Source organism: Colius striatus, chromosome 3, assembly GCF_028858725.1.
Source record: "Colius striatus isolate bColStr4 chromosome 3, bColStr4.1.hap1, whole genome shotgun sequence".
Classification (NCBI taxonomy): Eukaryota; Metazoa; Chordata; class Aves; order Coliiformes; family Coliidae; genus Colius; species Colius striatus.
The window spans coordinates 35,939,112-35,954,823 of NC_084761.1; the positions used below are offsets into that span (position 1 = coordinate 35,939,112).

At 36.8% G+C, this 15,712-nt stretch overlaps 1 protein-coding gene across 1 annotated transcript in view; it reads right to left on the reverse strand.

Moving 5' to 3' along the window:
- Window positions 1-7,351: 7,351 nt before the first annotated feature.
- Window positions 7,352-15,712, reverse strand: part of IQCM (IQ motif containing M) — a 139,858-nt gene continuing 131,497 nt past the window's right edge. The window contains 1 exon segment of the mRNA XM_061993183.1: window positions 7,352-7,509. Within this exon segment, the coding sequence (XP_061849167.1) occupies window positions 7,352-7,509 (158 nt within the window).

The following is a 15,712-nucleotide window of genomic DNA, read 5'->3' on the forward strand; positions in this document are numbered from 1 at the left end:
GACAACAGATACAGTGGCAGAATTATCAACAAATTGAAAGACAATCTGTGAATTATATTTATATCATGAAAAACTTCAGTTATATATGGCCGTGAAAAAGCAGGACTGGCTGTTCAATGCTCTACTTAAGAGACAAGCTTACTAATCTCATTAGAGATTATCTAACAACAGGATCTGCCCCTGTAAGTGATAGAAAAAAAGGGGTTAATATAGTGAACTGTAGTTTTCAACCTAAAAAAGGTGATTAATTCTTGTTCTTTGGCATAGGGTAAATAAATTAATAAGCAAGAACAAAAAACCCCAATAAATAAGTGGTTTGATTTTGAGAAAAAGCTGTATTTTGAGTTTTTAAATAAATATAACATGCTCTTAAAATAAAACTGAGAAAATCTGTTACATTAAAATCAAATGGAGTAATTATTTTTAAAAAATTATGGAATAGAGAATGTCTTTTTGTCTATTGGCTCCTTTTGTCTGTTCATCATGTGAAAAACGAATGCTTCTTGCAAAATTTTGAAGCCTTGAACTCAAACATGGCAATTAGGGAAGAATTTATTTAATAAATGAAAACTATATTAAAATTGGAGATTTTACAAAACTCTTTTAAAGAACTTTTATTTACTGAAAAATTACACTTTTAGGTTAATGTCCTTAGACAGAAATAAGTTTCCACCTTTCCCCTAGCAAATACAAAACCAGCCTTTATACATATGTGGTGTGTTTGTCTCATTCTGTGGGCTGCTGGTACAAATTTCAGCACTGAAAATCATTCGTATATGAGCATTTTTTACTTGCCAGTGTGTTTTCTTTGACTTCAAGTAACAAAGTCTACCATAGCCAAAGCTGAATGATCTCCTTTTAGGAATATGTTCCCAAGTGTTGTTCATCACACTGAAAATGTTATCCAATGACATTAGGACTATTTGGGTGGTATTATTGGAATATTTATTTATTTTTAGTGTTTCTCATGCAGAGCTACATTCTTTAGGTCCACATTTTTTAAACATGGGATATATTAGCTCAAACATAAGAAACAGCTCAAATAAACTGGCATAAGAGGCCTGCAGGCCTACTTCACAATATTTTCTCCAGCTGTTTCCTCTGGGATACAAAGAAAAAAGCAAATACACAAACAAAAACCTCAAATAAACCAAACAAAATCCCATCAACAAACCAGACCCAACAATAAGCCTCTCTGGCCATTGCATACATTGCTTGAAAGTGGTGCTGCCGCACATATACACACAAGCACTCAATAAATTCCCTCCCTAGGGAAAGCACAGGGCAGCTGGAAACCCTTTCTGTGTGCCCTGATTAGAAGCAGAACTGTGCAGCAGAGAGCTAAGCTGGCAATTGAATTCCAAGTCCCAAGGACTATTTTACTCCCACATAACTTACCTTCAGTAACAGGGATAGAGAATCATATATTCTTTTCAAATAGCAAGAACCAGCATCTAATTGCACAGCTACACTCAAGACTCAGTGATCTAGTCCATGCACATTTGGCATCATGGTATTTTTGTGATCGATTTCAATGGGAACTATGTCACCCCCAAAGGAATAACCTTCTCTCCTCTCTTCTTCTCCCACTCAGTCCACTCCTCCTGCAACACAAAACACCCCTGGCCACCTTAGCTACACTCAGATACAATTTGGCTGCTGTTAAAGGTCAATGAGCAATGATTAATAAGGGAGTTGCAGCAGCTCTAAATCCTGTCACAGTCTTTCTATCAAATTGGTCATTTGGTGAAGCTGCTGAAATGTAGGCATTTGGTTAAGTGGTGATTTCACTCAGGCCTTTAACGATGAATAAAACTTTCAGGTATTAGATCAAGTGAGGGTGACATGAAATGACAGTATGATCTGAATTCCAGACAGACACATGAGCAGACTTTTGGAAGAAAGACAATTACATGAACTACAGAAAAAAATTGTCTTATGTGATTAGGTTAATTGCTGAATTTAGTCATGTCTACAATCTATCTTTATATTGGCTACATCCTTCAATGCTCTTGTTTACAGCATGGGTTTTACAACTGGAAGTTGGGGGGCTGAGGTGGAGATCACTCGCAGAATACAGTCACCAACCTGTTATTTCTCAGATGCTGAATTTAAATAAGATATTTACTTTTTTTACCTGCATTGCTGCAAGAGTGTTTTTTTAAAACTACTCAAAAAGTGAATTATCATCAGCCTCCTTCTGCATTTTTCACCCTTCAAAACATGGATATTTGGGGGGAGAAGTGTCTTCAACTTTCGCTCTCACAGCAGGGATTTGAAAAATGCACCTTATATGTATGCTTTGTTTCTGACTTCCCTCTTCGTTCATTTCACTGGCTGAGTAACCATTAGTAACCACTGAATCTCCAGAATAGTGACCTCAGTCATATAATAAGGGCAAAATCTTGACTAAATGTGACTCATTTTGGTGGGATGGCAGCCAAGAAAAGAAGTTAGCAGTAGTCTTAGCTATCACACCTTCTGTATTGGAGGCACATTTATCCTTTAATACACAAAGATAATATTTATCTAATAGAGAAGATGTTCTTATTTTGAAGATATGTTTTCAGGTTGTCAAACTCAGAATTAAAAGCAGAGGAGGATAAACCAAATCTCATTAGGAAAATAGCCAACATTAGGATAACATGATTTGGCTTTTTTGTTTAATATGTATTAAATAACATTGTTTTAGTAAACTGAAGGGCAAACAGGAATTTTGCTTTCAGCTTGCATGTTTTTCCTTCTCTCTTTTTATATATGTATGTGTGTATATTTCCTTCTTTTAACAAAGAACAACACATATTCCATATAAAAGTGAAAACATACTCCTTTCAAATATGCACTAGGGTAACATTATGTATTCATTAGTTCTGTTTGAACTAAACAAGATTACTTGTGTGTAAAGTTATTTCCATATGTAAATTTATATAGAATCAATGTATGATATTCCAGTTAAAAATCTAAAAAGGCAAGGAAAACTTACTCAGACAAAAATAATGGAGGTGTTCTATGATTCTAGAGTTTTATGACATCCAGTACTTGAAAGCAATATATTGCTTATTCATTTCTGAATGAGTGGATTTTTTAATATATTGTGTTTTATTCTTCACTATGTTCTCTGGTGTCTGTGTGACTTACATCTACATATTTTTGGTGGAAGCATAACAGTATATATTCGGTGGAATTTAATAGCAGATCTTTTGTTTGTGAAAACCAAGTAGCAATTGATAAAAGTAGAAAAAAAGTAGAAAGAAGAATTAGGTAAGTGTTAATTGATATACCAGATGATAAAGAGAAGGCTAAGGTATTTGTAACTACTTTGTTTATAACAAAACATGAGAAATAATGTATACTGTGTCTATATCATTCCTTTTGAATTAATTAAAACAAGTGGAAAGATTGTAAACTAAACTTCATACATTTCTTCATATATAAAGACTACATAAAAAGGAGTTATTATTCCACTTCAATGGATGACAAAACTGAATAACAGTTAGGGTCCTAAACACTCTAGCTCAGATGCTATCTAATGCCATGGATTCTCAAACTGGATTTTTTGCTTAAATGTGCCCCAGACAACACAGACAATCCCTCTGAACATGCTGCTCTTGCTACAGTACCTCTCTCTGGTCCAAGCTCCAATAGAGATTCAACGCTACACTTTCCCTCCTCCACATTGCTAGCAAACTTGCCATGTGGGAAGGTGTTGCGTGAAGGGTGAAAGCTTGATGTTTGCCTGTTGAAGTCCCTCCCAGGGACTTTCACCAAAAGCAGTTTTGCAAAGTCTAGGGGTCAGAATTTGATTTGTAGGAATTTGTTAAGGCGATAAATATAACAGATTCAAGATTGCTGTTGCTAAACACATTTGCTGCAGCAGCGCTAATATATGATAGAATGCCAGCAGTACTTATCCCAGGGATTCATTGCCACAGAGAAAAAAAGTGCAATTCTTACCAAGAAGACATTCCTATCTTGCTGAAGGAAGGGCAGTACAGTGCTGTCAGGTCTGTACTGGGAGTACAGACTCTCATCTCATTCTTCAGTCTCTTTCTCCCTGCTGCGTCTTTATCTCTCTAAGTCAACTTGAGGAGAAAAAAGAGAAGAAGAGAGGAGAGGAGAGGAGAGGAGAGGAGAGGAGAGGAGAGGAGAGGAGAGGAGAGGAGAGGAGAGGAGAGGAGAGGAGAGGAGAGGAGAAGAGAAGAGAAGAGAAGAGAAGAGAAGAGAAGAGAAGAGAAGAGAAGAGAAGAGAAGAGAAGAGAAGAGAAGAGAAGAGAAGAGAAGAGAAGAGAAGAGAAGAGAAGAGAAGAGAAGAGAAGAGAAGAGAAGAGAAGAGAAGAGAAGAGAAGAGAAGAGAAGAGAAGAGAAGAGAAGAGAAGAGGAGTCTCAAAAGGCTAAAAGGCTAACAAAGCTAAAACCCCCCTTTATCTCCCTCTCCCTGTGGACTTTTATGCCCCAAACTTCTCTGCTCCCTCCCTGCGGTGACGTTTAATATCATAGAATCATAGAATGGTAAGGTTGGAAGGGATCTTTAGAGATCATCTAGTCCAACTCCTTGCAGAAGTAGGTTAACCTAGATCAGGTCACACAGGACCATTTATATATTTGTAAACCAAACCCTTTCTTCAGGTCTTTGAGTACAAGACTGTAGCTGTGTAACTTCTTAAAACCCATGGGATAAAAGAAATCTGCATGAAGTACAATATAAACATATAATATATATAATATGATATATGATATATAATATTATAGATAATGCCATCTATTTTATGTTATATGTTATATGTTATATATAATAAAATATATAATACAATATTTTTGCTATTGTAGAGTTGAGTCAAGTCAGTAGAAAAGTTGGATGAAGAAATCATAACACCTGAATACTGTTTATATTCTTTAAACTTTACATTATGTTCCACTTATGAGTTTCATATGTAACCAGTTTGATTGGAGTCATTGGGCAATTAATGGCTTCTATGAGGGTATATCAAAACGAACACAGTGAACTGTAATTGCTCAAGAGATTCCTAATCCAGCAAGCTAGGATCGACTAAATGGCCCCAAAAGGGCAAGTCCAATAAGGCAGAAATAAAATCATCACATCTCAGCTGTTCTGAAAAGAAGGCAACTAGTGATCTTAAACTGCTTATCATTAATATTTACAGGGTAACGTGCTTTGCAATATGTGGCACACTCCAAAAAGAGTGCATGGAGAGTTTTCATAGTCAATGAGGTATGCAGCTACTCCTATGTGATTAAATACTTGGTCCTAACATTCAGTCACGTCACTAAATTATCGTGTCCAAATCTTTGCCTTTCAAAGTCATGTATGACCTCTGTTTTATGCAGGAAAAATTACTATCAATATATAGAAATTGCTTTTATTTACATTTCTTCTGAAGGCAAAATCAGTATCTATGCATGGTGACCACTGTATTTGGTCCTAGCTACTCTCCTCACCTTCTTCAGTGTCAACACACATCATACTTCACTTTTCTCCTCTCAGCAGCAAAATTAAGCAGACTTTACAGGGAAAGCTAAAGATATGAGTCCAATACCTATTTAGGGAACAAAAGACTTGTGGTCCCAAGTGTGAGCAACCTGACAGCTACCTCTTCACTGCTCCTTCATGGTGCAATTGCAGCTGTTACATGTTAACCGAGAGAGTCTTTCTCAGACAGGTATACCACAGGTTATTTACTTTTTATCTATGAAAACCTACTCACATTGATCTGGAAACCAAGCAGCAGCCAGAGTAGCTGACAATACAAATTTGGCAAACTCATGGATAACATATAGCCCAACAAGCTCAACATGTCCTATCCTGCACATTTGGTTTTGCTGTGAAATTACAACATCCAGAGCATTAGTTCTGATGAACAGCACCTTCTAGAGAATATTTATTTAAAAGGAAAATGACATTGACTCAGTTGTCTGCTCTATTGAAACCAACTACTGCCACTCTCTTTAAAGCAGGAAAGCTACACTGGAGGAACCAGTCAAAGAATTGTAATTCCTGTAATGAACTGCAAAAAGTTCAGAGCCAGCTGGAGACTGATTTAACACCAGGATGCAACTTGTACATCAATCCTAATTAAAAGAGGAAATGGATTTGTCGGACAAATGCAATGTTTCAGGGCAATTCCTATCACCAATGATAACAGTTACCAAATTTTACAAATTGGCTACTCTAACATCACCATCAGAAGGAAGCTGAAAAGAATAGACATGTTTGAAGAATGACACTTGAGCTGGGTGGAAAACTCTGCTAATGATTTCTCTTGCAATTTCTTTTGTAGCCAAAAAAACCCCCATCTTTTTCAAAAGACAGGAAAATCAAAACTTACAACTGAAAAAAGAAAGTTGGCCTTCTACTTTCCAGTTGTTGATGAAGACAGAAAATTTCCTGTGTATTTTCACTGAAGTATTTTATATTGGAGACCAAAAAAAAAAAAGAAAAAAAAAAAGATGGACTTATTTCACTTAGCTTTGCTACCCAAATCAGGCAGAGAAACTTTAGCCACTGCTCTGTTTTATTGCATAAGCGATCTAGTTTCTAAAATCCCAACACTGGCTACAAGAAAATACCAACTGGGACATTGTAGAAGAATAGAAACAGTCAATTGTATGAATTCAAGCTCCCTGTGCTGTTCAGTCACCACTCTGCAGTAATGACCTTGGCAATGACTGTTTCATTCCCTTTTTCTCCTGTGGACTAGGAACTACCACACAGACAGTGTTGAGCACACATCTCTGAACAGCCCAGATACCACATAGTTATTCCCCAGAGCAGCCCGTGAATGATAAGGGAGCAGTGTTCACGTAACATGGGATTTCAGGAACTTTGAGCCTGTCTGCTACTCTATCTTCACAACAATGTCTAGCTAGTCCATGATGCTACTGACATCTGAACTTGTATGTCTCCTCTGATACATGAATATTAACATCAAGAAGCAGCAAGTCATTTATTTTGCCATACGGATCCCTTTGGTGCGAGAGTCTCAAAGTGCATCAGGATGATGCACACAACACTGCTCTAGAACTGGGAGGGCACTGTCAGCTCTGTAGTAGTCCACCAGGAGCAAAAGCACCCTCTCTTGAGATGTTCTCTATATATCCTTTCTTTTTTTGGCTTCTTTCATTTCAGGATCAACACCCTGTGTAAGATAAAGGAACTAGCATCCTTCTAACTCAAGAAATAGCATTCATGCCCTTGTTGCTGTTTAACTGTGGCTCTATCTCACATATTTCTTTAGTCGATGTGTAAATAACACTCTTCATCAGTTTATCTTCTACTTGAGAGGCTTTTCTTTAATCTCTTTTAATAGAGTTTCTGGGAATAGTGGTTTATGTGTCAGTGTGCAGCTTTGAAATAATAGCTGTCATATTTACTTTCAGGTTGACAGTCTTCATATTTTGGCAGAGCATTATTTGTTGCTGCTATGTGGAGTTCATCTGAGCTAGAGGCACACTTGTCATCCTTTGCCCGCACTGGCCACACGTTGGGAATATCTGCAATCAATTAAAAGCATGGTGAAACTCATTCCCCTTTTGTATATATATTTCTTTTTCTGGACATCATCCATTTTAATAGTGGTTGTCCAATGTATGCAAGCTGCTTTGTTCTTGTTTTGATCCAAGACAGAGCTCTGCATCCCTTTTTAGCTTTAGGACTTTGGGTTCTGGTGATATTTTTGCATATCAAATCAGGCCTGCAGTGTCAAAGGACTGTGATCACTATGTGGACTGTGGCAAGTGACTTTCTTCCTCCCTAACACACATCAGCAGCACTTTATAAGAGCTTCACTCTGGATTTTCCTGTAGTTTCTCTACATTTTCTTCCCAGCTCCCATTAGGACATGGTCTCCTCTTAGTTATCCCTCAAAATTGCAAGACTGATTACTCTAAGCTAATCTCACACATATGTTTCATTTTTACATGGAATTTAGGGTTTCTTTCTGTACTACCACTTCACAGTCAGTCTCTGCTCTACTTAACAGAAAATTATTGAATGCAACACGCTTTTCAGAACCAGTTGCTGTCAAAAACAAAGATATCTTCTGAATATCTTCATTTCTATTGGCACGGCTTGCCTACAAACACAAAACAAACTGCCTACTGAATTTCCTTCAGTTGTCTTCCATATTTCTGGAGAGTTTTGGCTCTAGAGATTTGAAGTTCTCCATTCCTCTACTTAATCTATTTTTATTCTTGGTACCATGTGGTGCTCAGCAATCACTTGGAGACAAGGTGTTTAACACAGTTCTATTCCGTTCAATGTGTCTGCTCCAACTGCTTCTGCATTACAGCAAATGAGTCCTTTACAGATATAACTCCTCACATCTTTAAGTGATTACATTCTTTTTCTGATGAATAGCTTTTTCTGAGAAATCTACAGGCTGTATATGTGTTGGGGTGTTCACTATGACAATTTACTGCTCTTGCTGTGTGATTTAATGTACTGTAGCTTTTGCCCTATAGCTATTGCTTCAAAACTTGTTAGCTATTTGGGTTATTTTTGTAAGAATATGCAAGATTTTACAAGACAGTTTGCAACACCACCTTACCACTTTCTTTGCAAATAAGCTCCTGTAACATTGCTAGAAAATACAACTAAAGTTGTTGGAACCATAGCTGAAATAAATAAAATTTATTCAAATTATTATTTCTAATCTACTTTTTTGAAACACATTTTTGCAGCATTCATCAACACATAGCTCTTATATTGCTCTGGGAAAAAGTGGGAGAAAAAAAAATAGGGACATTTTTGACTGCATATATAAAAGAGTAATCCCAATGGAATTTGAATCCCACATTCTTCAGAAACTGAAAGAGCAAATAGAAGGTAGCATCCTTAGCTGGTTCAATTGGCACACCACCATTGAATTTCAATAGCTTATCTCAGAAAGTAATAACTAGAGCAAGAGAAAGCTATCTGTCCTTCTAAAAGTCAAGACAGAAACTAGTGTGACATGAAAGCAGTGACTCCACAATTCTTTCAATAGTGATAAAAATAGATTTCATGCTGCTTTACATCCTCAGCCAGCAGCTGAACTGCAAGTTACAGTATGTGACCCATCTGAATTGTTTACCAAGAAACAGAACTTCAAATTCTGAAAAAATCCTGAGTAATTTGTTGGGACAAAATGTTTAAGAAAAAATGGCTATAAAAATGTGCATGTGTGTTATACTTGTACACAGGTAAACATTTCAGTGTGTCCTGACCAGCACTAGCTCTGAAACTGAAGATATGTGTGAGAATCACAAGAGATGTCCTCTGGAGGTCTGGTTAGCCTGTGAAGAGCATAGCTGCTCTAACACTAGCTGATTATTTCCCACAGTGGCATGCTCCTAGACAGGACTCTTAACTTTTTATAAGACACCTACATGTACTCCTGATAATGTTTGTTGGGACTAGTCCTAATAAGGAAGTCTTTGCTTACACATTTATCAACCATTTAGAAGAGTTCCTTTGTGAGCTCTTATCTTACATGAGTTGGATGATATAAAGGGTTTCCTCATTTTTCTTTTGTTTGGGGGGTGGGGTTTTTTTTTGTTTTTTAATCTCTTCTTGCAATATTTTTTAATTTCTGTTTTTCATAGCTAATTTGTTAAGATTACTTTATGGTTTTCATTTATACTCCGAGTACAGTGCTCATTTCCCTGTACAGCAAAGTCTTTACATTACATCTGTTACCCACTGGAAAGGCAAAAAGAAAAGAGAATAAGAGGGACTAGATTGACTTGAAGTGGAAAGCAACAAACTGCACATTGAAGATAAATATTGCAATTACCTTGCTCTGAGAGCAAGCTGGAGGGCAACTAGTATCAATTTTGTACTCAGCAGCTGTAAAAATTGGGCTATTGTGTAGCTCACCCCAGCCTGAGCTGGAATGAAAGTCCCTAGTTCTGTCCTGAAGGTAACAAAAAAACCCACTTCAGTATACAACGTGACTATTCAGACTGATTGAACTAGAGAAAGTACTGGGAAAAATATTGCCCAAGTAGTCATATAAAAATGTAGTCTATGTATCAAGAGCAGGTTTTTCAGTTAGATTGCTGACCAAAGATGAAAATGAGGTTATGTTTGGTTGGCTCTTTGCCAGGAGATTCTTCAGACTGATAGTAGGAGCAGGCACAACCTTGATGATTTGTAAAATCTTTTAATATTTTTTTCTTAGCAAGATGTTTATGCCATGGAAGAGACCTTGATGAGTAGCTTTGGCTTCCATGGGTCTTAAGAGATATGTCCTTAATATATGTAGATTTACTGCTGTGGTCAGCAAGATCACCTAATTTCTAGAGATTTACACTTTTGGAAAAAGGAGAATGTCTTGTTATCAAGCAGCTTCTTCAGATCACCACAAGCCTATTCAACTGCATTATTTTTATTTTAAATAACAATACAAACCAGCTAAATAATCTCTCCTCCTTTGGAATTAAGATTTGACCCTTTCTTCAAGAGAGCCAATAGCAAAAAACTTCCTATGCTTCAGTAAGAACAGGTAGGAACCTCCCCTTGACAAGTGAGGCTCAAATCCTTTTCATTTCTGATTTAGTTTCTGTCCATTTTTAAAGATTATGGCCTAGGAATTAAAGAAAACATTCTTTTCTTGATGACTTGGGGTAGTTAAATAGTTATACTTTTACAGCTCTATTGATTCATTACTGTTAATAAACATAACCCCCCCCCCCCACAAACTTTGGTAGAATATGCAGGAAAAATTCAGAGGACTCCTACCTAGCAGGTAGATTGAGCAATACAATGCTATTTTACTGCACAAAGTTGCTACTTTGGGATATAGTAATGATTCTAACTAATGAGAGAGAGCATCAAGATTAGATAGAGTGACAGAAATTATGCTAGGATATTCTTTCAAGGTCTCAGTTCCTAAAGGTTTTCAAAGTAATTGATTTCAAATGAAAGCTAGTGAATGTGATATTCAGTTTATGAGAAATTAAAAAATCATGAGGAAAACCAACATCCTCTCTCACTATTAAATCACGCAGAAATCTTTGGTAATGCTTAAAGCTAATGTTCATGTTTTGGTATCAGCTAGGCTGAAATGTGTTGAGAGAAATTGTGAGTATAAATCAAATAGAAATTCTTAGTCAAAGACCTTCATTTTTCATGAAATGGAGATTAAAAAATGCTGGGCAAATATTGTCTGACTATCAGTTTAAAAATGTCACATAGAGTAAAAAATACATCAATTTGTCCCCCTGAAAGAGGCTTATAAAGAATATTGATTTTATAACCAAAGACACATTGCCCTAAACAAAAATGGGTCAGCTACTCAGCTGCAAATTGGAGAGCTCCAACAGAGATCTCAGAACTTCCCCTGATAATGCTACAACCTCTACCAAAGAGTTATGAGATGAACAGGTTGAGGGCTGGAAAATATAGAATAATTACAAGTAATTTCCATGTACTGAAACCCAGGGTCATTTGTGTGTCAGTCCTCAATACCACAGCAAATGAGTTTGGGCAATCATAACACCAATACATTTAGTGCACTTGGCTTTCTGTTCAGAAAGTATACTATGGTGCTTGGTTGGAATACTAGAGTTTTAGAAAAAAAAAATCTTAAATGGGTTGACCTCAAGTATCTAATTTTTAAAGGGTTGCTGTAAACCATTAGGCAAATATAGACAATCATTTGCAGGTGATGCAAGTGGAAAATGAAGACAGGCACTTACAGAGAAGACTTGCATTAAAAGGTCTGAGAATAAACATTACATCAGATATCTTTAAACATGTTCTGGAAAGATCATGTAGAACAATAGATTAATGACTTAAAATGAGCTTAATTAATTATTAGCCAGTAGGCTTCATGAAGACTCATATCTTTGAATACAATATAAATCATGAGTAAACTAGATGTAGAGCCTTCATTATGCTGAGAAATAAAATTAGAATTCATTATAAGCTGAGAAAATATAGAAAATTTGCTCAGTATCATCATTTATTTCATCGGGGACAACAACACCGTGTAAAAGCTGCACAAAAATGAAGTTCAGTAATAATATGACAGTAATTCATAGCTGAAATACTCGCAGAGTCTCCTTCACAGGCTATGGCTTCTGCTTCACAGATCACTTATAAAAATAGAGAAATGGAAGCTTAAGCACAAATAGAAAAAAACAAAGTTCAGGGAAGAAACATGAAAGAATTTCTTTCTGATTGATGTTGAGGTCAGACTATTGGGTCACTCAGCTTGTAGTGACACTGTCACTATGTCATTGATCCTCAATAGTTTTGGGTTTTGCTGCAAAAACCATACAGCTGCTAGTCTGACACTGACATTTAAGTAAATCAATTCAGGAAAAAGTGATGAATAAACTAAAAGTTACTCTAGCCAAGACCTGGGAATCCAACTCAAGCCTAGTTGGCCAAGTCAGGGAAACATTTCTTCTCTCCTTTAAACATGCAGTTTGACCAACATATTGAAAACATTCTGGTCTGAATACACCATTTATACCTATCTTTCAGCATCAACTTCCCATTCCTGAGCAAGATGATAAGTCTAAATTCTCAGCTTCATATCTATGTGAAGATCATCATCAAACTCCTTTAGTTGAAGTTAGAATGAGATATGTTCCTCTTTTATTTCTTGTAGGCTTTGTCTGCTTAAAAGATTTTCTGGTATATATATAGATTTGTCTGCATGTTATTCTCCGGGTGGATGTGAATTCCAGCTTCCTATGTCTCTCTTTGGACAGGTCCAAAACAGAAGCCATATTGCTGTGATTAGTTCAGAGCCCAGCCTTTTGCTCTTGAGAGCATATTTATTCCCAAGTTAACTGCAGCTGTGTGCTTTCTTCTTCAGAAAAGTTTCACATCATGCCACTTTAAGGACAAAGAGAGAGAGAAAAAAAAAAGATGATTTCTTGGAAAAAAAAAAAACAAACAGCAGTGTCAGCTGGCAGCATGAAAAGAAATCTGCTTCATGCAGTCAGGAATCTTATTACCGGTAATCAATAGGCAAAGAGAGGCCTATTGCTCAACTAGGTTATTCTGTTGGGTGTTTTGCCTCCTGGTAGCATTACAGTAAGCAAGGCTGACTTCAGGGGCTTACCCTCAAGTATGGCTGTAGGCAAGCAAGATCAACACAGCTGCAATAGGCATCATGATTTGTAGAACCCTGGGCTATGTGCTCTTTCGGATGAGCTCAAGCTTTAGACAGCTCTGAATTTAGCAATCACTGCAAGCACCGCCCTGACACATATCCCCTAGTTGACTATGGTAAGTGCTTTCACACGAGGTAAACCCATTGACAGATGTCCATTTTGCCTGTTCAAATATACTCTAAAAAGCATGGTCTGTATGTCCCAGCTTAAGCAGAACAAAGTGAATAAATAATAAATAATAAATAATAAATAATAAATAATAAATAATAATCAGGGTTAGAGCATAGATGCTCAGACTTCCCAGGTCTTGTCAGAAGGCTCATCCTACACTGCCAGCTGATCCAGTTGGTTGTAGAATGTGTACCGTGGATATGTTTTATGAATGATGTTTTTGTTTGCTTGTCCATCACCACAGTTTGACAGACTACAATTACCTGCTAAAAAGAAAGTCTTTTGACTCCATTGTGAAAGTCTCCAGAAAATATTGTTCAGTGCAGTTCAAACAAAAGTTTTCCACATTTGCCTCTTTTGTCCTTTCTTCTAGGTAGCTGTCTACCTCCCTATGTGCCTCCTTCATGTACGCTTTTTCCAATGACAAGTATTTGTGAGAGGTGTCTTTCTGACAGTGGAAATAGCGGAAAAGTAGAGTATCTGGGTTTCAGAAGCACATTCATGTCATTTACAGATATTAACATAATTATTTCAGTTTTGATGCTTGGCTTTTTTACTTCCTCTATCTAAGATAAAAAAGAAAGGGCAACTGAAGGGGCAGGGACAGATTCATAGAGCAGGTCAGACTAATCCTTCTTGTCACATAGGATGGCTGAGACCATGTCCATTTAAAAATGCAATGCAAAATACAGTGAATAAATGCTTTTTCACACACCAAGAAAGTACAAGACATGGAGGGAGCAGAAAGAGATGCTGCTTCATAGCAGCACAAAGTGTCTCAGGACCAGATAGAGCACACAGATTACCAAGCAAACAAACCTGGGGCAAACTATAGTACCACTTCATACCAAACACAATTTCGTATTCAAAATACTCTACAAACAATAACGAAAGGAAACGTGCATATGCTTGCATGCAAAACAGAACTATTGCTGCTGGGGAACTGTGTTTGTTTGCATGCAAAATAGAACTATTACAGAGTGGGGGTCACGTTTTCCTTTTATGAAAGAAAGAAAAACACTTTTTATTTGAAATCAAAATGCTTCATGAAATCATTTCCCACTGAACTTTAACCTGTACTATCTCTCTTGTCCGGTGTGTAAATTTTGCCAAAGGGAGAGGGAAAGAGTTTGACTACAGAAGCCTCTTCCACCTGAGAAGCAGAGAATGACAGCACAGTCACACCAAACCATACTTCCTTAAGACTGGGAAGATCCTCCAAGGACCTACCTGCTAGGAATGACCTTCAAGCTTCATAAAAAGTCTTTGTTAAATTTTGGATTCCATTCTACTGAAAGTAATGGGAAGGAGAAGACAAATCTTAAATTCTGCAGGATGCGAAAAGTATTTCTTAGCCAGCTCAAATCCAGGCTAGTGAAATTCCAGCTTTCAGCAAATAGTTTGCTTTATTTGCTGGATCTCCTCGGTGCTAGTTGTAACCCTACACGGGTATTGGAAAATGAAGGCATTGTAACCATTTCTTTTGTAGTTGCTATCTCCCTTTGACTAATCTAATCCTACCTTTGTGTTTTTCTAGGCATGTTCCTGGAAGGTAATTATTTTCCTTCTTTAATTGACTTGATATGAATATGTATGTTTCCAGTAGTGGCAACATTTCTTGTCTCTGGTTGTAAAATCTTGGTCACAGAAACCTCAGGGGGTTTGTCCTGTACATAAAAATGAATAGTCCAAGCTTCAGTTATAATGGACCCCAAACTTCAGTTGTTATTAACTCCAGATGCTGCTTAAAAACTATAAATATATGTATTTTTGTATTAATTTCATGTTGCTCCTTGATAAATCAAGATCAATGCAGTTTTCTTTACGTTGCATTAGTTCAAAAGTATGGCAAATAACAGATTTGCTTATAAGTATATATTAAAACTTAAATATAATGGAGTGGATGTTATGTCAATCTTGCCATTTGCAAAGCTGCAGTAAAATATTTTTAGTTTAATGAGGGCAGACTGCAATCTGGTCTAATCTATTTAGTCTCCAGTCAAATTCAGAGAATCAAAAAATGGTCATAAGCATCTTTGTGATTCCCTGATCTTTGCTCATTACACAGCAGGCTGGACCCAAATTTCAACTTAAAAGACATCTAAGACTGTTATTGTATGTCTTTGACTGTAAGAAAACCATTTTGGTGCCATGGGAGAGTGTGCAATGCAACAGCAAGTTAGCTACTCCTTCCTTTCCAAAGTTACACAAAAGGAACCCTGAAAGAAATGGTTCAAGGCAGCTTCTAGGTTATATTGAGTCTTAAAAACCCATTGATTTTGTCGTCCTGCTTGTAGTTCCTGCTCTGAATATGCATATTGATTGTTGTCTTTTTTTCTGTGCATGACATTTTTGAAGATGTTAACAACACTGAGTAGTTTTTCCAGGTAGCTTTTGATTTTACAGTGTCAGT